General features: G+C 43.4%; 2 protein-coding genes across 4 annotated transcripts in view; both read left to right on the forward strand.

Annotated features, from left to right (window-relative positions):
* ZNF367 (zinc finger protein 367) overlaps positions 1–15,873 on the forward strand; it is a 31,153-nt gene extending 15,280 nt beyond the window's left edge. The window contains exons 2-5 of the mRNA XM_059656401.1: positions 2,664–2,814; positions 9,494–9,613; positions 10,880–11,018; positions 13,357–15,873. Of these exons, the coding sequence (XP_059512384.1) occupies positions 2,664–2,814; positions 9,494–9,613; positions 10,880–11,018; positions 13,357–13,579 (633 nt within the window). The 3' untranslated portion in view covers positions 13,580–15,873. The remainder of the gene's footprint in view (positions 1–2,663; positions 2,815–9,493; positions 9,614–10,879; positions 11,019–13,356) is intronic.
* A 3,149-nt stretch (positions 15,874–19,022) lies between these two features.
* SLC35D2 (solute carrier family 35 member D2) overlaps positions 19,023–21,318 on the forward strand; it is a 53,717-nt gene continuing 51,421 nt past the window's right edge. The window contains exon 1 of one of the 3 annotated variants that reach the window (XM_059656403.1): positions 19,023–19,245. In XM_059656403.1, the coding sequence (XP_059512386.1) occupies positions 19,100–19,245 (146 nt within the window). In that variant the 5' untranslated portion in view covers positions 19,023–19,099. The remainder of the gene's footprint in view (positions 19,246–21,318) is intronic. The other 2 variants (XM_059656402.1, XM_059656404.1) reach the window with 2 other exon arrangements.

The raw sequence follows: 21,318 nt of genomic DNA on the forward strand, positions 1-21,318 counted from the left end.
TGGGAAATCAGTTATTAATCTTATTTGTGGACCCCTTGTATGTGATGAACTGCTTCTCTCTTGCTGCTTTCAAGATTCTCTCTTTGTAGTTGTCTTTTGATAGTTTGATGTAATGTGTCTCTGTGTATCTGTTTACCTGGTATTCTTCTTAAAGTTCATTGAGCTTCTTGCATCTTTAGACTTGTGTCTTATCAAACTTAGGAACTTTGCAGCCATTATTTCACCAAATATGCTTTCTGCTCCTTTCCCTCTTGCCCCTGGGTCTTCAATTATGTTGGTATACTTGGTCTCAATGTTTGTGTCCTCCCCTGAAGAATTGTGTGTTCAGATCCTGACCCACAAAGATGGTGGTGTTGGGGAGTGCTTTGGGAGGTGTTTAGGTGGTGGGAGCCCTCATTAATGGGATTAGTGCCTTCATCAAAGAGGTTCTGGGAGAACCCTTTCTCCTTCTCCCACGTGTGAGGACACAGTGAGAAGGCGCTGGCTAGGAACCAGGAAGAGGGCCCTACCTGATCATGCTGGCACCTTGACATTGGACTTCCCAGCTTCCAGAACTGTGAGAAAGAAATGTCTGTGTTTGTAGTTACCCAGTCTGGTATTTCATCATAGCGGCCTGAAAGGACTAAAACACTTGATGTCCTACAGGTGTCTTAGGCTCATTATTTTCTGTTTCTATTTCCCTAACTCAGTGGTGGGGAATCTGCCAAGGGCCATTTGAATATTTATAACACTAGAGGCCTGGGGCACGAAATTCGTGCATGGGTAATCTCCTTAGGCCTGGCCAGTGATCAGGGCCGATCTGTGGGGCAACTGGCGGGGCGATCAGGGGCCCTCACTGGCACCCACCTTGGCTGGCTGGCACTGCCCGCTCGCTGGCCCTGCTGCTGCCAGTCGGGGCCTGCGGGCTGGGGGGCAGCTCCTGCGTTGAGCATCTGCCCCTTAGTGGTCTCAATGCGCATCATAGTGATCGGCCATTCGGTCAATTTGCATATTAGACTTTAGGACTAGAGGCCCGATGCACAAAATTCGTGCAAGAGGCTTGGTCCTCGCAGTGGTGGCAGCTTGCCTCGGCCCTCACAGCCCCGGCTTCGTCCGGAAGGTCGTTCAGCTGTCCGGTCTAATTAGCATATTATGCTTTTATTATAGAGATCATTCACAGGCCATATAAAAGTATCAACTTAAAAATTAGCCCACTATTTTTGGTCATACATTTAATTAACTCACCCTAATGTCTTGGTAGGGCCAGACCAAATGATCTGGTGGGTTTATACTGCCTGTGGACCAGATGTTCCCATCCCTGCTCTAACTAGATAATTTAAGTTGACTTATCTTCAAACTTGCTAACTTTTTCTTTTTGCCCTTTTAAATCTGCCATTAGTGATCTCTAGTCAAAATTTTCATTTTAGTTATTGTAACTTTTAGTTCCAGAATTTCTTTAAAAAAATAATTTGTTTCTTTATTGATATTCTCTATTTGTTGAAAGAGTGTTCTCCTGATTTTTTGTTATCCCTTATTCATTTAAAGTTTTTGTCTAGTAATGCCAATGTATGTTTCTATTAATTTTTTCTCTATATGAACCATGCTTTCGTTTCTTTGCATGCTTTATAATATTTTGTTGAAAACTGGATGTTTTAAATATTATAATGTGGTAACTCTGAAAATCAGATTCTTCTCTCTTAGAATTTGTTTTTATTGTTTGCTGTGGATTCTAGTTGTCTGGCAGGTTTTCTAGACTGTTTTTGTAAACTCTACTTTGTTATGTTTGTTCTCTAAAGCCTGTTTCTTTAGCTTGTGATCAGCTCATCCTTTGAGAGAGATCTTGAATGCCGGGAGTCAAAAAAAGAAAGGGAAAAAACCTTGTAATTGTTGCAGAATGGCTCTGTGCCTTAGCTCTTTTTCTCTGCCTTAGTCTTCATTTCCCGCTGTGTTGAGCCTAACATCAGCCGAAGGTGAAAGCTTCCTGCCTTTTTAGGTCTTTTCTGGCCATGCTTCCCATCCTGGGCAAGTGTGTGGCTTTCTCAATTCCTGTCCTTAGGCTTCAAGGGCACTTCCCAATGCCCTAATTTCCCAAAGACACTCTCTCCCCAGTGTTTCCTCCCAGGCTTTTGGCATATTTGTTTGCCTCAGTTGAATTCTTTTGCCCCAGGTGGCAGCACATTGTCAGTTGCCTCACAGAGGTTTTGAGTAGCACTGTTATACCCTGGAGAATTCTAAGTTAGATCAAAGACACCCTGCATCAGTCCTTCAGGTCAAACAGACACAATTCTTTCATAATAATGTCTGCTCTGCTGTGCTCTGCTCTCTCTGGAGCCAGGGACTAGGTTCCCATGCTGAGAGTGAAGGCTGCTGCTTCAAGACCACTGTGTGGTAAGGAGAGGGGCAAGGGCAAGTGCAAAACGCTGTAAAGCTTTCCTACTATTTCAAGTTGCTTTTTTCTTTACTCAGTGTTCACTGAGTTGCTGTGATTTCCTGGAGTTGTGACAGCTGTTTGTGACAACTCGATTTTTCAGTGATCTGGGGAGGGATGGGTCCTTGAAACTATCTACTCTACCATTGTTGGTGATGTCACTCAAGAAGGAGTTTAAAAAGTCATTTATTATGATATTTTGCTATAATGAGTGGAGTCCAAGAAATATAATAGTGTTTATACAAATTGTTTACAGGATGGAATCCGGCGTGGTCGACCCAGAGCAGATACTGTCCGGGATTTAATAAATGAAGGAGAGCATTCGTCCAGCAGAATTCGTTGTAACATCTGTAACAGGGTGTTTCCACGGGAGAAATCGCTCCAGGCTCACAAAAGGACTCACACAGGTAAGTTGAGCCAATTTTAGAGAATGTCAAAAATAATACCTAACTGAAAGCTGATTTGATGTTTGGGCTTATCAATTAATTTTTTTAATTGCCTTATATTTTCTCATTGTAGTTTTTTTTTAAACAGGCACTGTGTAAGTTACAGGTCCAAGGTTTGTGGGCCTGATACTTCAAAAGAAAGGCCAATATTCAATGGATCAGAGTTTTGAAGTAAGGAAAGGTTCATTGAATGAGAAAGCCTGGCTTGAGAAGATGAACTAATTATCAAATCCATTTTAAGAAGAATCTGGAATTCGGGCATCTTTTATTGTTAAGGGAAGGGAGGAGGGGCAAGGCAGGGATGGGTGTAGGCAGGTAGGTGTTGAAAGGGATCCAAGGAAGAGTAAAATTTCCCAATCCCTTTGTTCCCAGTTGGTCTTGGTCCATTGACACCCACCCCTCCCCGACCCCACTGATCTGAGATCTGAGTCCAGTTACGGAGGCTCCTGGGAATTGTACATATTTCCTACCTCTTGGGGGTGCGGGGCAGCACCCTCTGTGGCAGGGGCTGCTCTTGCAGAAACTCTAGCTCAGTTGGTTAGAGCATAGTCCTCGCTATGCCAAGCTTGTGGGCTTGGTTGCCGGTCAGGGCACATCCAAGAATCAAGTGGAGCAACAAATCAATGTTTCTCTCTCTCTCTCAAATCAATAAATAAAAATTTAAAAAAAGCACCCAATACTGCAAGCAGAATACCTCTAGGTAATGATCATACCTATAGCAGGAGCTGTTAGGTGAAGGCCAAAAGAGAGAGGAAGCATTTCACTCTTACAGGTAGTCTGTTTATTTTTTGGTGGAAAGTGATGGCTTTCTGAACCACATGACTTCTGAAGTTATAGGGCAATTAATCTAGAAGTCAGAGGAATGTTATTACTACATTTCATGTTATCCTTCTACCTCGTTGAGTTTCACTTGATAGGCCCTTGTCTATATAATTGTTTAAACAGACTTGTAGGCCATATACTAAAATAGTAATTGTCAAATTTTTAATAAAATTTCCAGAGCCCTCAGTGTGCCGTGCAAGTGTTTCACCTAGCCATCAAATCCAAGGTGAAGCATAACTTTTCAGAATTAATGTATTATATGCAGCTATTTCAAGACTATCATACATCGCTATTTGTGTTGTGTAGAGAAATGATACTGGCAATTAAAATACCATATAGAAAGAGAGCAAAAAATATAGCGTCCTTGCTCTTTCCACAGAGAAAGGTGGCCTCAGAAGGAGCCTTATGGTTCTAGTCATGGCATCTAATTGTTCACAGTTGAGGAGACTGAGGTACCAAAAGGCAAATACCACTGCTTACACCCTCTCCTTCCCTGAAGTCTGCTGGCCCCTGGAGTAGCACATGTGCCTCGACTAATCTGAAAATGGGCAGTGTGTGTGAAGTACACTTGAATGATAAAAAGAGAGTAAATGATGTCCTTAATACTTTCTGATACCGAGTACATACTGAAATGATAATATGTTAGATACAATGGGTTAAATAAAATACACTATCAAAATTAATTTAACCTGTTTTTCCTTTTTAATGTGGCTACTAGAAGTAGTTTATACTTTATTTCTGTTGGGCACTACTGGTCTGGCATTTGGGTTTTTAACTCTTAGTCCCCTATTTTTCCCACTATGGTCATCACCTATTTCTTTTTTAGTTTTTGAACATATTTTAATGTTATCTAGAATACAGCTAAATCCTTAGCTAAATTCCTAAAAAAGGGTAAAATTTGAATTTTGAATCATAGACTATGGTGTCCAAGAAGTTTTGACTATGAACCATTCATTAAAACAATTATTTAGTGAATATCTGATTTTGAGAATTTTTAAAAAAATTTTCACCTGAAGATATGTTTTCATTGATTTTTTTAAGAGGGAAAGAAAGGGGGGGGGCAGAGAGAAGTGTGAGAGAAGAGAGGAAATATTGATGTGAGAGAGAAACATTAATCTGTTGCCTCCCATAAGCGCCCCACCTGTGACTGAACCTGAAACCTAGGTATGTGCCCTGACTGGGAATCGAACTCCCAACCTTTTGGTGTGTGGGACAACGCTCCAACCAACTGAGCCACCAGGAGGTAGTTGCTATGACAAAATTCTGCCCTGGCCAGAACAGAATTTTTGTATTTTTAAAAAATCTGAAAAATGGTGGCAGAGTAGGAGGATGTAGCACGGACATGCTCCCAGGAACAAGCTGGAATTACAACTGAAATACGGAAAGGCTTCTGGAATAATCAACGGAAAACTCGCAGTGGAGGACCCTGGTTCCCAGGGACCGAAGGTGGAGACCACATAGAGATTGGTAGGAGGGGTGGAGGCGTGAAAGGGCTGGCCGGGCACCCACAGACGGCAACTGAAGTCCGGGAGAGATATTTCAGTTGTGGGGGGGAGCCATTGAGAACTCAGGAATCTAATCCCGAAGATGGGCTTCCCCAGCAGAGAGCACCAAACTGAGGAAGGTACTCACATAACAACTGACTGTGAAAAGCAGTTGGGTGCTGTCTGCCAGGGAGTGGCAGCTGGAAGTTCCGGCACCCTCTTAAAGGGCCAATGCACCTTGTGCTCTGGCAGAGGGAGGGTGAAATGGACTGGAACTGTGAGAGCAGAACCCAGGCCTGGGGACTCGGGGGATAGAGCTCAGAAGGCAGACACCTCAAGTTTCCTGGGCTGAGTCATTCTCTCATAGAGCGGAGGACATCTTTCCCTACATACCCGTCTGCCTCGCCTGGGGGGAAGACAGTCAACACACCCTATTGTAAAACACCTTGCCCTGAGGCCACTTAAGAGTTTAAAAGTAACAGTTAGCCTCCAGGCAGAAGCAACTGCCCCACCCTGTTGAAAAAAAACTCTCGGCACACCTGAGGATGATTGCCTGGGGGCAATTCAAGCCAGAATCCTATTAGTCTGTAGGCAGAGGCGGTCTCTGGAGGCTTTGCAGGCTTTTCGTCTTTGCCTGATCCAACTAGACAGAAACAGCTTTTAACACTGACCTGTGCTAGAGATTGAGAGGTGTAGAGGACCTACCTAATACATAGTCACAAACCCAGACAACCAAAATGAGAAACAAAGAAACAACCCCCAAATGAAAGAGCTAGCGAATTCTCCAGAAGAAGAGATAAGTGAAATAGAGATAAGAAATTATCTGAAATAGAGTTCAAAGAAATGATGTTAAAAATATTCAACAGGCCCTGACCGGTTTGGCTTAGTGGATGGAGCCTCAGCCTGAGGACTGAAGGGTCCCAGGTTCGATTCCGGTCAAGGGCATGTACCTTGGTTGTGGGCACATCCCCAGTCGGGGGCATGCAGGAGGCAGCTGAATCGATGTTTCTCTCATCGATGTTTCTGACTTTCTGTCCCTCTCCCTTCCTCTCTGTGGAAAATCAATAAAGTATATTTTTTAAAAAATACTCAACAGTATGAAAAAAGATATAGTAACTATGAAAAAATAACAGTCTGACATAAAGAATGACATAACACAAATAAAGAAACATTGGAAAGAATACACAGCAGATTAGGGGAAGCTGAGGATCGAATTAGTGAATTAGAAGACAGTTGAAAATATCACTCAGAGAACCAAAAAGAAAAAACAATTTAAAAAAAGGGGGAAAGCTTAAGGGAGCTGTGAGACAATGTGAAACGTAACAATATTAGAATAGTAGGTGTGTCAGAAGAGGGAGAAAGGGAGAAAGGAATAGAGAAGGTGTTTGAAGAAATAATGGTAGAAAACTTCCCTAACTTGGTAAAGGAAAAAGTCACACAAGTTCAGGAGGCACAGAGAACCCCAAACAAGAAGAACCCAAAAAGATGCACACCCAGACACATCATAATTAAAATGCCAAAAGTTAAAGACAGAGAGAGAATCTTAAAGGCAGCAAGAGAAAAGAAAACTGTTACCTACAAAGGAGTTCCCATAAGGCTAACACCTGATTTCTCACCAGAAACTCTACAGGCCAGAAGGGAATGGCATGAAGTACTCAAGGTGATGGAAAACAAGGATCTGAGACCAAGATTACTATATCCAGCAAGACTATCATTCAAAATAGACTGTCAAACAAAGAGTTTCCCAGACAAAAAAAAGGCTAAAGGAGTTCATCACCACCAAGCCAACATTACAAGAAATACTAAAGGGATTGCTGTAAGGAATTGCTGAGAAGAAGAAACAGAGAGAGAAACCTAGTCATACCGAATTCAAATGGCTATAAATAAGTACCTCTCAATAATCCTAAATGTAACTGGATTAAATGCTCCAATCAAAAGGTGTAGGGTAGCTGAATGGATACAAAAACATGACCCAACTATATGCTGTGTACAAGAGACCCACCTCAAAATAAAAGACAGACACAGGGTGAAAGTGCAGGGATGAGAAAAAAATTTCCCATGCAAATGGAAAAGAAAAACAAAAGCTGGAGTAGCAATACTCATATCTGACAAAATAGCCTTTAAAAGCATCATGCTAAGCAAAATAAGCCAGTCGGAGAAAGATGAATATCATATGATCTCACTCATTTGTGGAATATAAGGAACAACATAAACAGAACAAAAATAGAGCCAGAGGGAAAAGATATTCTAGAAGCATAATAGAAGTAATCCTGTTATTTGCAGATTTTTAATATTTCCTACAACTTTTGTGATATCATAATATGTTAGTATAGTTTTGGTAATATTATACTTAAAATCCTTTTATTCTTGAAATATTAATGTTTATTGCATGTAACATTTAAAATCATTTTTCTTGAGATGTTTATTACATGTAACATTATTATATTTAAGATCGTTTTTCTTGAAACATTATGGTTTATGTAACATTATTGTATTTTAAATCGCTTTTCTTGAAATTAATAAAAATCTGGAAGAAAAATCTAATTAATTTGAAATACCCCAAGTAATTGGTTTGCAGGCTGTGGAGTACATGTTGCCAGTGTAGATAAGATTCAAGACCATGTGGTATAATGAAAAGATCTCTGAGTCCCAGTCCTGATCATTAATCCACTGTGTGTCACCTGATACTTCCAGGTATCGGTCTGCTATGCTGTATGTCAGGAAATTGAGCCCAAGATCATGGAATAGTTAAGATCTAATAATATATACTTTATAAAGAGCTTCTCTCTTACTATTTTAAATAATCCTCCTATCTCCTGTGTTTTATTACCTTGTGTCCAACTATCACAACCATTTAGTACATTTCTAAATAATGAGAAATTTAGGGAGGACTGGTTCCTGGTCTTTGAGTTGTATTGGAAGAACCAGAATATAATTGTTGATCAAAGAATAATTTTTCAAGAAATAATTATTTAATTATGACTGAACAACATTGTTGAGCACTTCCTCCAGCCTAGCACTGTGTTGAGTATGGGAATTAAAGGGAGTATGAGGTGTTGTGCGTCTTTGTATAAGGAGAGTTCCATGACCCACGAGCAACACAGGATACCAAGTGAAAGGATACAGAGCTTCCTTATTTGGAGGTAGGAGGAGTTTCACTGAGAGCCTACAGGATTGAGAAGGTCTGAATGGGCAGAGAAGATAGGATTTGCAAGGAGTAGAGCAAGATGAGGAACTGTCCTAGCTGGAATGAATCTCGGGTGAAGTAAAGATAAGCCCTGCCCCTTAACCCAGTAGCTACATTGCGCATCTTCGGGGACCAATTAGAAGTCAACAGATAATTATTTATTTATTTATTTTTGGTTAATCCTCACTCAAGGACATTTTTCCATTGATTTTTTATTTTTATTTTTTTTTAGAGCGAGGGCAAGGGAGGGGGAGAGACAGAGAGAGAAACATCTCCGTGAGAGAGACACATCAATTGGTTGCCCCCCACAAGTGCCCTGATGAGCCTGCAACTGAAGTACATGCCCTTGACCAGAATTGAACCCGGGACCCCTCAGTACACAGGCCTACCCTTTATCCACTGAGCCAAACTGGCTAGGGCTCAGTAGATAATTTTTATTTGTCCAAGGAGTGTAGTCGGTTTTGGGGTGAGTTAGGAGGTAGTTGCTATGACAAAGGCAGGATTTCTGTGCCAGCTGTTTTGGAAGTACTGTGCAGGTGGAGTGACTAGAGGACAGCCAGGGCTTGTTCAAGGTGGAGGGGCTGCCAGTCGACCAAGGCAAGTTGCAGGGGGAGTAGGAGTGGGAGACATTGTAAAGAATCTGCAAGAGGTGATTTGGATTATGGGGAGGAGAAAATATGGGCTAAGCTGAAGATGATAGCTTCAAGGATTTGAACCTGGGAACCTAAAAGCTCAAGGCCTAAGGAAAATACTGTGCTCCCAGTGGACAGCTGCTTCAGAGCATGGAAGTGCTGCCTAGCATTTTCACTTGCAGTTCTATAGAGGCTGATGTGTTTTATTGTTGTTTGGCATCCTGACCCTTATCAGGGGTGGGGAGCGTCCGGCCCATGGGCTGTATAAGGCCCGAGAAATGATTTGGTCTGGCCCTGCCAAGGCAACCGCAGGCAGGACTCGAAATTCAATAAATCTAGGCGCTTTTTTCATAGCAACATAAATATATGTTAAGTGAATTATATTATAAGTAACCAAATGGCCCTTGGCAGAAAAAAGGTTCCCCACCCTGATCTGTATAGAGGTTGATTCTCTCCCCCTGCCCCTCTTCTAACCTTATTTTCTCGGAAATAATATATCCCATCTGTCTACACAGGTGAGAGACCCTACCTGTGTGACTATCCTGACTGTGGCAAAGCCTTTGTTCAAAGCGGACAGCTCAAAACGCACCAGCGCCTTCACACGGGAGAGAAACCTTTCGTTTGTTCAGAAAATGGTATGATGTTAGGAGTTAAGTTTATGTAATAACTAGTAGTGAGTTAGTAGTTAAAAAATAACTTTTGCTTGAATTTTTTGGGAGGAGAGATTTTTTAAATCAAGATTTTAGAAAACATGTTCAATTTCTGAGGAAAGATTGATTTTTAAAATATTTTTAGGTGAAAATCTTAAAAGGCAAATAAAAATACTATATTCAGTTGTAGGCAGTAGAAAAATCTATGAAAGCAAATACAGCCTTTAGAGTAGGCTTTTATGTTGATTTTAAACATTTTATCTGTTAAACTCAAGAAAGCATGTTGTCTGCATTTTCAGTGAAGGGGGAAACTTTTCCATTTTATTTATTTATTTTTTTAAAGTATATTTTATTGACTTTTTACAGAGAGCAAGGAAGAGGGATAGAGAGTTAGAAACATCGATGAGAGAGAAACATCAATCAGCTGCCTCCTGCACACCCCCTACTGGGGATGTGCCCGCAACCAAGGTACATGCCCTTGACCGGAATCGAACCTGGGACCCTTCAGTCTGCAGGCTGATGCTCTATCCACTGAGCCAAACCGGTTAGGGCGAAACTTTTCCATTTTAACACGCCACTGTTAGTAATTTCTTGTCACTTTTCTGAAGTGATTTTCTTAACCTCTTCTCACAGTTTCTTAAGATGTTTTTCTTGTGCACATTTTTGGCAGTTATAATTAAAATTCAACGCAGTTCTGTTTTGTAGCTCTGTGGTTTTCTTATTATTGTCAGTTACAGATGTCTTCAGGCTTTTTATCTAGTGAATTTGCTGAAGCATATACTAGTTATATCTGGATTTCTGCCCTAACCCCACATTGTTCAAGAGTCAGCTGTACACTGATTGCCTTATTGATATTGAATATTTAATTTGCTTTAAAAATTGTTTGTTACCAACAAAGCTAAAGGTCACGTTTTCCTACTTAAACTTTGTTCAAGCTTTGTTCATCTTTTGGGATGTTGCCTTATGAGAGAGCCTGAGAATAGAATCCCAGGGTCGGAGGGTTTGACCATATTTATGACTCATGCAAATGAATCACTTCCCAGGGGGGTGGCGTGCATTTATAACGCAGTGACCGAGAGGTGAAAGACCATTGCCGCCCCCCTCATGAGCATTGATAAATACTGTGCTTAGGGTTTTATTTCCTCCTCCACGTTAGAGAATGCTGTCTCATGGTCTTACTTACTTTTCTGAGCGTTTCCCATGTGGGCCGCAGTCCCGATGCTAATGGGTGTTTCCCTCTGTGCGTTGCAGGCTGCCTGAGCAGATTCACCCACGCCAACCGCCACTGCCCCAAGCACCCTTACGCCAGGCTGAAGCGGGAGGAGCCCACCGACGCTCTCAGCAAGCACCAGGCGGTGGACAACCAGGCTGCTGCCGAGTGGTTGGCAAAGTAAGGCTCCCCTGGACCACGGCCACCCCGCGCGTGGGCTGACGGGACTGCCGAAGTTCTCTCGTTTTAAATAAGTTGCTTCTATACACATTCTATGAAATAACTTGAAATGGTGCTTTATCTCTTTAACCACAGGAGTGTTATTAGGACCTGTGTGTGATAGAAAACTATATGATATTAATTACTCTTGAGTAATTAATTGTCTGTACCACAATGTATTTTAAAAGCAAGAGTTTTCCCTCATTTAAAAAGGATATTTAATGCATATTTCATTTGTTAGTGCAACGCCTCTTCATTTTCTTATATTAGAATTAGATCTGTGCTGTTATTGTGGGGATATATGTATATCCATATTTCCCCATATCTGTAGATACAGATATACGTATATGGGTAGAGCTATATAGAGAGAGATGTTCCAAGAATCACCCAGTTTAATTTTTTTTAATGGCAGCGAGGGGGGGGGCAGTATAAAAAATGTTCCCTAAGGGTATTTTGACGTAAGGAGTCATCTCTTCTACACAAACCGCCAGCTGCTGACGGTGCCACTCTCTCGCTCTCTGGGCTTCCTCTGCCCTTGGGACAGTCTAAGCCCCTGAGTGCTGCTGAGCTCTGCCTCCCTCTGCAGTGCCGTGCTCACTGCTGCCTCTGCAGGTGTGCTGCTTCCCTCTTCATTCAGCCACGGGACTTAGCCTTCATTTCTTGCTCAGGTTAAACCTCACTTCGGGGATCACCAACCCCAAACACAGGTTAGACTCCTTAATAGATACTTTTATAACACACTGTATTTTCCCTTTCAAGACTTCCATGGCACTCAGTGTCCGGCTCCCCTGCTGCACTGAGCTCCACAGGGCAGGGCTGTGGCTGCCTTGCTACTGCATCACTTCCTACCCCCACTCCCTCCTCCTGGCTGGCCTCCACTGCCCCCTTCTCTCTCATTTGGCCCAAGCCAGAAACTTTTCAGTCATCCTGTCTTTATCCTCTCTCCCATCTACTTCCTTAACAAGTCACATTCAGCTACATCATCCCTCTCAACCCATTCTCCCTGCTGCTTCCACGGGATCTTTGTAAAATGCTGTGTGACCCTCAGTACGAAGCCTAAACTCTGTTATGGCATTCAAAGCTCTTCCGTACCTGGTCCCTGCCGACCCAGTTAAACTTACCTTTTGCCACTCTCCTTTTCTAGTTGTCCTTCAAGTCAGACCGAACTGTTTGCATTTCTTTTTTTATACCTCTGAGTATTGCCACAACTTTTCCAGTTTGAGTAGCCTGGATTTCCTGACATCTAGTAGTTGTCCTTTTTTTTGTATCTAATTTTAAAAACAGGTTTGCTGAGGTATAATGGACATACAGTAAATTGTAAATATTTAAAGTGTGCAATTTCACACATTTAGACACGTTTGCATCTGTGAAATCATCACCCATCAAGATCATGAACATATTCATCACTCCCAGCATTTCCTCAAGCCCTTTCAGAATCCCTCCCTCCCACTTTGACCTGAACAACACTGACCTACTCCTGTTACTATGCATTAGTTTGCATTTTCTAGTGTTTCATACAAGTGAAGCCATGCAGTATGCACTCCCTGTTTGTCTGGCTTCTTTAACTCAATTATTTTGAGATTCATCCATGTGTCAATAGTTCATTCTTTTTTATCACTGAGTAGTAATCCATTGTGTGGATATACTTCAATTTGTTTATTCAGTCATCTGTTGACGGACATTGGGTTATTGCAGGGTATAAATAAGGCTGTTATAAACATTAATATACAAGTTTTTGTAGGGGCATTTTTGGATGTAATGATACTGTCATTTATTTCTTTAATTTACCAAGTTTGCATTTTCTCTTGTGAATCACCATTTGGCCATGTCATAGAATAATGGTGGTGTTCTTAAATTTTTGAATAAGTTCTATGTGTTACAGATATTAATCTGTAAATCATATTTTGTAAGTTTTAAGTTTCTCTTAGTTAACTCAGTCAGAAGTCACCATCCCTCTGTGGATTGTATAAATAGGTTTTTAATGTTTATTTGTTCTACTATTTCTATACCTTAGTGCATTTTACATATGATCTTTAAGGCATAGTTTAATGGCAAAAACACATGATTAGAGAGTTGAGTATGAGACCCAGAACTGCCAGTTTTTGAAAATCTGAGAAAGTCCCTCAACTTCTTGAACTTGTATTGTTTCCTCTGTAATGAGAAATGTGAAATCATTCTGTAACTTTGGGAACTAAAACGCATTGAATACCGCGGTAAAGAACACTTTTTTAAACAAGCAAAGTAAACCTTTGAGGATGTCAGCTATACCCTCTAATTCACGCGGTTGCATGTCCCGTAGGTATTGGGAAACAAAAGAGCAGCGCACCCCCACCTTGAAGGGAAAGCTCGCGCAGAAGGCGGACCAGGAGCAGCAGGACCCTCTGGAATACCTGCAGTCGGACGAGGAGGACGACGAGAAGAGCGGGGCCCAACGGCGGCTGCAGGAGCAGCGCGAGCGCCTGCACGGAGCCCTGGCGCTCATCGAGCTCGCCAACCTGACCGGCGCGCCGCTCCGCCAGTAGCCTGCACACTGACTCCCACTGTACAAAAGTACTGCCCAGCATACTTCAAAAGTAGATCCTTGGGCATAAGCTAAGCACCTTATTTGCTTACCATAGGCTGCTATTCTGTAGAAATTGATGAAGAATGTTATTGCCCCAAAATATGGGGTGAGAGAGAATTGCACTTTTTTTTATATGGTAATGGATTGTTGTAAAGTTTAAAATATTTTGTAAATATGGGACTTCTAGTACAGGGTAGGAAACTACGTATTGTGGGAAGCTAGATTTTGCAAGTTTAATGCATTCATTGGAAGCAGTTTTCACAGGAAGCACTTTCAGAATAAGACACTTTTAGAGAAAAAAAACAAAAGCAGAATGGGACATGTAGCCAAAGAAGGTTAGGAGAGATTATTTATAAGATCATTTTTAACAATTTGTACTAGTACGTTTAACAATACTGTCAACACTGAAGTAAGTGAGAAAGTGGAAGATGTGTGAAAGATATTTTTAAATTGCAAAATAGTGTGACTAATAAGACTAGAGAAATGGAAAACTGCCTATTTCAGAAGATGTCCTAAGTTACGGATTTTGAAAGAAAAGTAGATATTTGAGGATCTTGGTAAGATGCATAATAGTTCAGAATTTTTAAAATTGGAGTAAAATTGGTCTTATTCTATCTTTCTGAGGCTTTACAACTTACTATGATGTTTAGTTTTGAAAAGCACTTGTTATCCCTCTTAACTTGGGAACTTTTGCACATTTCATATTTCTCATTTGCTGAAATTGAGTGGTTAATCTTGCAAAGTCTAGGTAACCTGGTAATTTTTTTTAATATGGGCCCTGTACTGAGATTTGGCACTTGGATTTTTATTAATAAAAGGGACATCTACAGGGTTGTTTTGTAGTGAACTGTTTTAGATCTTTTGTTAGCAAACACTAAATTTCAGTTGTACTGCTTGTTTAGAATTATTAGCAAATGAAAGCCTTCTATTTATATTTTCAGTGCATAAAGCCACCTTCTTGCTTTTCAGAATAACATGCCAAACTATTTGTGCTCACTAAATTCAAGTATCAGTTAAACACTGCAGAAAAGATTAGCTACTCAAATAAGTAGGCTTCTGGGATAGTTTTAACTGCATGTGTGTTAACTTGTGTGGTGGTTTTAAACCATTTTTCCAAATAGATGCCATTTTTAAACACCACTTTATGTAATGAAGCATGAACAGGAAAATCAAGAGCTGAGCAGTTCACCTCCTGTATGTAGGCAAAAGCCTCGATCATTTTAGCCTCTGTTTTAAGTAGAAACTAACATGAACAACAGAAATTTTTATAGATTGCTTAATTGGAGTAAACCTCAGAATAATAGAGGGAAACATGGCTCTCCAGCGCTTTTTACTTTGTAGCTGACAGATATGGTTAAACATTATCTAAAATATATGCTTCTTTCTCCCCAAATCCCAGTGTGTTGCAGTCACAGTTTCACATGTAGCTGTGGGGAGGAGAGGGATTAAATGCCTTGAAAAGGAACAAAAGTGTGAAAGATGATAACAAATAATGTATATGATGAGGACATACTTTACAAATGTAATCCTCAGTACAGTAAATTACAGATCTTGAAGGATTTTTTAAATAAGAAAATTTATATTTGTAATGGTCTAAGAATTTTGTTTGTAATCTGATATATAGAATTTTAACTTGGAGCACTTATAGGCACAGTAAAAGAGACTATAGCATTGAATTTTCTTGGTTTAGCTGTCAGCATTTTTCTCTAGATTTTTCCTTTCAAGTATGATTTAAATGAATTATAAAAAGCAACACTTATCAGTCTTGGGAAATCTAAAATTTGGTGAAATTACATAAAGAAGGAAGATGGTAAGAATTTAAAAAATACAAATACTTGCCAATTCAAAAATAATACAATTTAAGGCCTTCAAAAGTAAGGGCTTTTGTTTCTCTGGTCAGCTTTTGTCAACTATAATAGTTATATTCACATTCTTTATTTGTATAATTGAAAGTTTCAGAAATTATTACAACTATTTACTATAGAAATATTTAAAATATACTTCAAAAGTAGATTCTTGGGCATAAGCTAAGGGTTTTTTTTGATATAAGCTATATACTTGGACAAAATACATTGGCATTTAAAATCTGAGGTGTGTTAGGACTGCTTTTTGTTTTAAAAATGTGGTTTACATTCAAATTTTTGAAGTGTTTTATGCTTCATATGGCTAAGCTATAGTTTGGCAGAATTAACAGCATAAGAAATAAACATGCTGTAATTTGAAAAGATGCTTTGAATAAAATTTTAATTTACAGTTTAAAGTACATGCTCATTCTTGAACCCTTTATAATTTGTTTTCCTAACAAAAATATAACAACCATGATTTAAAAAATTAAGATTTAGAAAGAAATGTCACCTGTGGCTCTACAGGCTTCTTTTATTATTTTGATACATTTTACATTTCACTAGAGGCCTTCCTTCCCCTGGCTGCCAGCACCCGTTTTCCTCCGGCACCCGGGACCCAGGCCTTCGCTCTGGCCACAGTGGAGAAGGCAAGCCTCTTCCTTCTGCATATGCAAGTTAGCCGCCATCTTTGTTGGGTTAATTTGCATACGCATCCTGATTGGCTGAGTGTAGTGGAGTGATACCAATTTGCATGTTTCTCTTTTATTAGTGTAGACTAGGGGCCCGGTGCATGAAATTCGTGCACTGGGTGTGCGTGGGGGGGGGGGTAGTGTCCCTCAGCCCAGCCTGCCCCCTCTCACATACTTGGAGCCCTCAGGCGTTGACCCCCATCACCCTCCAATTGCAGGATCGGCCCCTTGCCCAGGCCTGACGCCTCTGGCCTAGGCGTCCGGCCCAGGCAGCGGGGACCCGCAGCTGCAGCGGCCCCACGATCGTGGGCTTCGCTTTAGGCCCAGGCAAGGGACCCCTAGCTCCTGGGACTGCCAGCTTTGACCGTGCCCAGCTCCCATCGCTTCCTGCTATCACTGGCCAGGGTGGAAAAGGCACCTGATTCTCCGATCATGGCTGGGGGGCAGGGCAAAGGCGGCCCCAGGGCCGCCTTTGCCCTGCCCCCCAGCTCTTAGCTCCCCCCTGGGTTTCCAATCACTGTCAGTGGCAGGGGGCTGCTTCCTGCTTTCCCTTTCGCCTCCCTGCATTGTGCCTACATATGCAAATTAACCGCCATCTTGTTGGCAGTTAACTGCCAATCTTAGTTGGCAGTTAATTTGCATATAGCCCTGATTAGCCAATGAAAAGGGTAGCTCGTACGCCAATTACCATTTTTCTCTTTTATTAGTGTTGATTCTGGTCTCATTCCAGTCATCTTTTTAGAATAGTTGGAACCATAGTATGAGTTGCTTTTTCTTACTTTAAAATGATGGCCTTTTAGGTTATAGATATTCATTTAACTTTCTCATCTGGTTCATTAATAGTGTTAAAAGTACACTGGTGTACATAGTGTTGCCAGCCCTATGGCAGATCTTACATTAGGTAAATCAGGAATGGGATTTCATTTTACTTCTGTTCAAGATGTGTTGTATCTGGGGGCACCTGAGTCAAGCAGATCTTTGCATTTTTCATGACTTATTTTTGGTTTATCTTTAGTTCTGCACTGGAAATGGCAAGGTGCAACCTGGGGCTTTGCAAAAGAATTGCAACTCCACTTCTGACGTCAACTGAGTAAGGATGAGATTTTAACAGCGATATGGTCTTGGAAGTATGGACATAGAAACAAATTAAATGCAAATATTAAGGCTGTCATTAAAAGTGACTTCATGTTTTGCAGTCAAAACTTATTTGAGACTCACTGGAAACTTCATTGATTTTTTAGGAAATTAACCAAAATGACTTCAAGTTCAGATGATTTTATTCAACTTGCCTATGAATGTGGGGGGCTGTTTCTCTCTTCTCCATGTCCCGCATGGAAAAGGAAACAGTCCATTTGCTGAGTGGAGGAGCTGGGGATTAAGAAATTAAAGAAAGACCAAGACGCAGAAATAGATTTTAAGCTGGGGCCAGGTGGGCGCCATCCTCTCTGATGGAGAGGCGGCAAAAAGCGGGCTGAGCCACACAGCAGGTTTATTTTAAAGGCCTAGATTTACATATCTAGTTCCGCCCCTGCCTGATTAACATGTCTACCCTTATTGGGGAAGCATGTTCCCAGGGCGTGGCTCTGCCTGTGCTCTGAGTTCAATTGACAATAATTATAAGAAAATGCCTAGGTGCCTCCCAGGCAGCCCTCTACATATGAATTCATTTTCTATTTTAAAATGGTCTTGTGTGTTTTTTCTTGTTTTGGGTAATGTGGACTCTTCCTGCCTTTTTTAGTGCTAGTCATTTGTCAAAAGTTCTGCTTTAGTTCTTATCAGTGTTGAAAAGATTCTTGGTTGTTCAGTGCCTACAATGGAAAACCAATTGTATGGCATGGATATAATTAGGCTCAAACATCTAAGTTGAAATATTTAGCTTTTCTGAAAAGCTAAGATTTCAGATTTTTAAAGTTAATTATTTACAGTGAAAATATGGGACACTAAAAATTGCCAAAGCAGGTGGACTCTGGTCAGAGCGGGCGGTTCTGGGAGGCTCGCCTTCAGTTAACGTCACCAGCACACATGCTTGGTTGCTGTCGAGAGAGAGAGAGAGAGAGAGAGAGAGAGAGAGAGAGAGAGAGAGAGAGAGAGAGAGGGGGGGGGGGGCGTGGGCGCGGCGAGAGGCAACTGCAGAAAGCCCGCAGAAGCGAGGGAGCCTGAGCCCGCGCTCACGCACCAGCCCTCCCACTCCCGGGCCTCCCGAACGGAAATGAACACACACACACACACACACACACACACACACACACACACACACGAATGTTTGTGGAAACGTTTTTTTAGAATCGCCCTAAACTGGAAACAACCCGCATGCCCACCAGCTGGCGAGTGGACATATTGTAGTGCTACTCAGTGAAAAGAAACGTGGGTGAGTCGCCAAAACGAAAAGAGGGGGGAAAGCCTTAAAAGAGGACACAGGAATTTCTAGAAAAGGCAACTCTAACCCATGGCAATAGAGTAACTTCTGATGGACTTCATCCGGCAAAAAGGGCCCCGGGGGGGGGGGGCTCTGTCTGGGTGGTGACATGGTGTATGCATTTGTCAAAAACAACACACTGTGACTCATAGAATCTGCATTCCATTTTGTGTAAATTGTACCTTTAAAAAGTATTGCAGAGAAAAAGCAAAACCAACCCTAAAACTTAACTGCAGCGTTTCTCCCCAGAGGAGGTGCGGAGGAAGGCAGGGCTCCCCCAAGCCCGCTCTGCCCCCCGCCTCCCCGCCCCCAACAGGTGCCCCGCGCGGGCTCCCGGACCAGCTCCCGCCGCGCGGCTCCTCCGCGCCCGCAGCTTTGGGGCGCCGGCCGGCCGCGCCGACACTGGGGTTCGCTGGGCCCCTTCCTGTTTGGACTGCGCCCTCTCGGGGCGACGGGGCGGAGACGGAACTGGGGCGGGGCGGCCCGGAGTGGGGCCGAGGCGGGCGGCGGGCGGCGGGCGCGGCGCGGGCATGACCCGCCAGGCCAATGGCGCGGGCGCGGACCCCGCCCCCGGCCGGCTGCCCCCCGGGATGGCCCAGCTGCTGTCGGCGCTCTTCTACGGGACCTGCTCCTTCCTCATCGTGCTGGTCAACAAGGCGCTGCTGACCACCTACGGGTGAGGCGGGCGCCAGGGGTCCGGCGGGGTCCGGGGGGGCGCTCAGCGGCGACCCGAGCCCGCACTGTCCGCGCCGCCGGCGGGGATGGGCGCGACCCGCGAGGTCCCGCGGGGCCGGGAGTGGCGGGGCCGCGGTTGCCCTCGGGGCGCTCAGGCCGGGCGGGCGGGCGGGCGGGGCCGGAAAGCGGAGTCCCAGTGCCCACGGGCGGCTGTGCTCCGCACCTTGACCGGGTTTCACAAGCCCGGACCTTCTGGGAGCCCAGCCACGCCTCGCCAAGTCCCCCTCCCTCGTGCGGGACGGCCTGGCCACTGCTTCCTCCCGCGGGGCAGCTCGCGACGCTGTGCTGCGGGAAACTTCGTCCCAGTGCTCCTAGGTGCACCCATGAGCTGAACAAGTGAACACGTTTAAATATGTATCTAGAAGATACTCAGTAAGCATGTCAGTCCTGAGCGGATAAGCTCATTTGTACTGTGTGATCTTTCTCAACCGACCGGACAGCTGGGGAAAACAATGCCAAGTTCCCATGATCACTGTCTTGGATTGAGTGTGTGCTAAACCAGCAGATTTGCGGTTCCTTGAACCTTCTTGTAAGGACTAGAAAAACCTGTTTAATTCTGCTGTCACAGGAGCAGCGTTGAAAGCTGTGAATTCAGACCCAGCTCCACCTCCACCGTGTAGTGGCTGTCCCTCCTGGGACAGTTAACAGTTAACAGTTTTCTCAGATGCAAAAGCTGGGTAATTACAACCCTGTAAGTTGCCTCCCAGAGCTTCGCAGGACCTGTCATAAGTGAGGCTCTTCGTAAACTATACTTGCTACAGACTGTAAATCAGCATTTTATAAAGAGCACAAGGAGATGCCAGAGCATCGTCAACCTTCTTATAATACTTGAGAAAGTGGACGCCCACATGAGCTGGCTGGTTACACCGGCCACATACTTACTGAGCAGCACCTACTATGCGCCAAGCAGTTGCAGGCACCAGGGAAGCAGCTGTGAGCAACACAAAGCCTCTGCTGGGAGGTCCCAGTTAGTGGTGGAGACAGAAAATAAACACGTGGGTTCACGAATCAGCAAGATGGTTCCAGGTGTGAAATGTGAGTGTCCGGGTGGATGGGTTGGTGCTGCAGCATTCCAGACAGCGGGGAAGGTGTTGAAGGGGCCTGGGCGTGGCCTGCTGCGGGAACAGAGACAGGGGCTGTGACTGGAGCTGAATGAGCAAGTGGGAGGAGGAGAGATGTCTGGGAGGTGGGCAGGGAAGGCAGGATCAGCTCCTTCATTCAATAATATTAATGAAGCAACTGTTTTGTGCCAAGGACTGTTCTAGGCACTTGGGATACAGAAGTGAGTAAAGCAGATCAACATCCCAAGTGTCATAGAGCGTACATCCATCCTCCCAGAGCTTACATGGAGCTTTCTAGTGAATCCTATATAATAAAAGCCTAATATGCTATGTGTCCGGTCGTCTGATCATCCATTCAACCAATCAAAGCATAATATGCTAATGATATGCTAAGGCTGATCACTACCAGGGGGCAGACAGTCCACTGGTCGACCAGTTGCTATGACACCCAGTGACCACCACAGGGCAGATGCTCCAACCAGTAGGTTAGCTTGCTGCTGGGGTCTGGCCAATAGGGACTGAGCGAGATGGGCTGGACATGCCCTGTAGTCCTCCTGCGGTCCCTCTCTGGCTGGCCAACCTCCCGCGTCCCTTCCTGTCCCTGATTGTGCATTGGTGGGGTCCCTCAGTCTCCCTGCATCCTCTGGCAATCTAGGACCCCTCGGGGGATGTCGGAGAGCCAGTTTTGGCCCGATCCCACAGTTTCGGCCGAGGGACCCCACTGGTGCACAAATTTGTGCACTGGGCCTCTAATTAAGAAATAAACTGCTAGAATTTATGTCATGGCAGATGTGGCTGTGCAGTCAAGAGGAAAAAAATCAGGCAGGAAACAGAATGAGGTAGGGAGTGTGGGCATGGGAAAGCACTCCGTGTTGTCACGGTCAGTGAAGCCTCACCAAGGAAGTGACATTTGAGCCAAGACTTAAGTGAGATGAGTAAGGAGCTTGGGTGGG

The sequence above is a fragment of the Myotis daubentonii genome, chromosome 11 (assembly GCF_963259705.1).
Source record: "Myotis daubentonii chromosome 11, mMyoDau2.1, whole genome shotgun sequence".
Taxonomy (NCBI): domain Eukaryota; kingdom Metazoa; phylum Chordata; class Mammalia; order Chiroptera; family Vespertilionidae; genus Myotis; species Myotis daubentonii.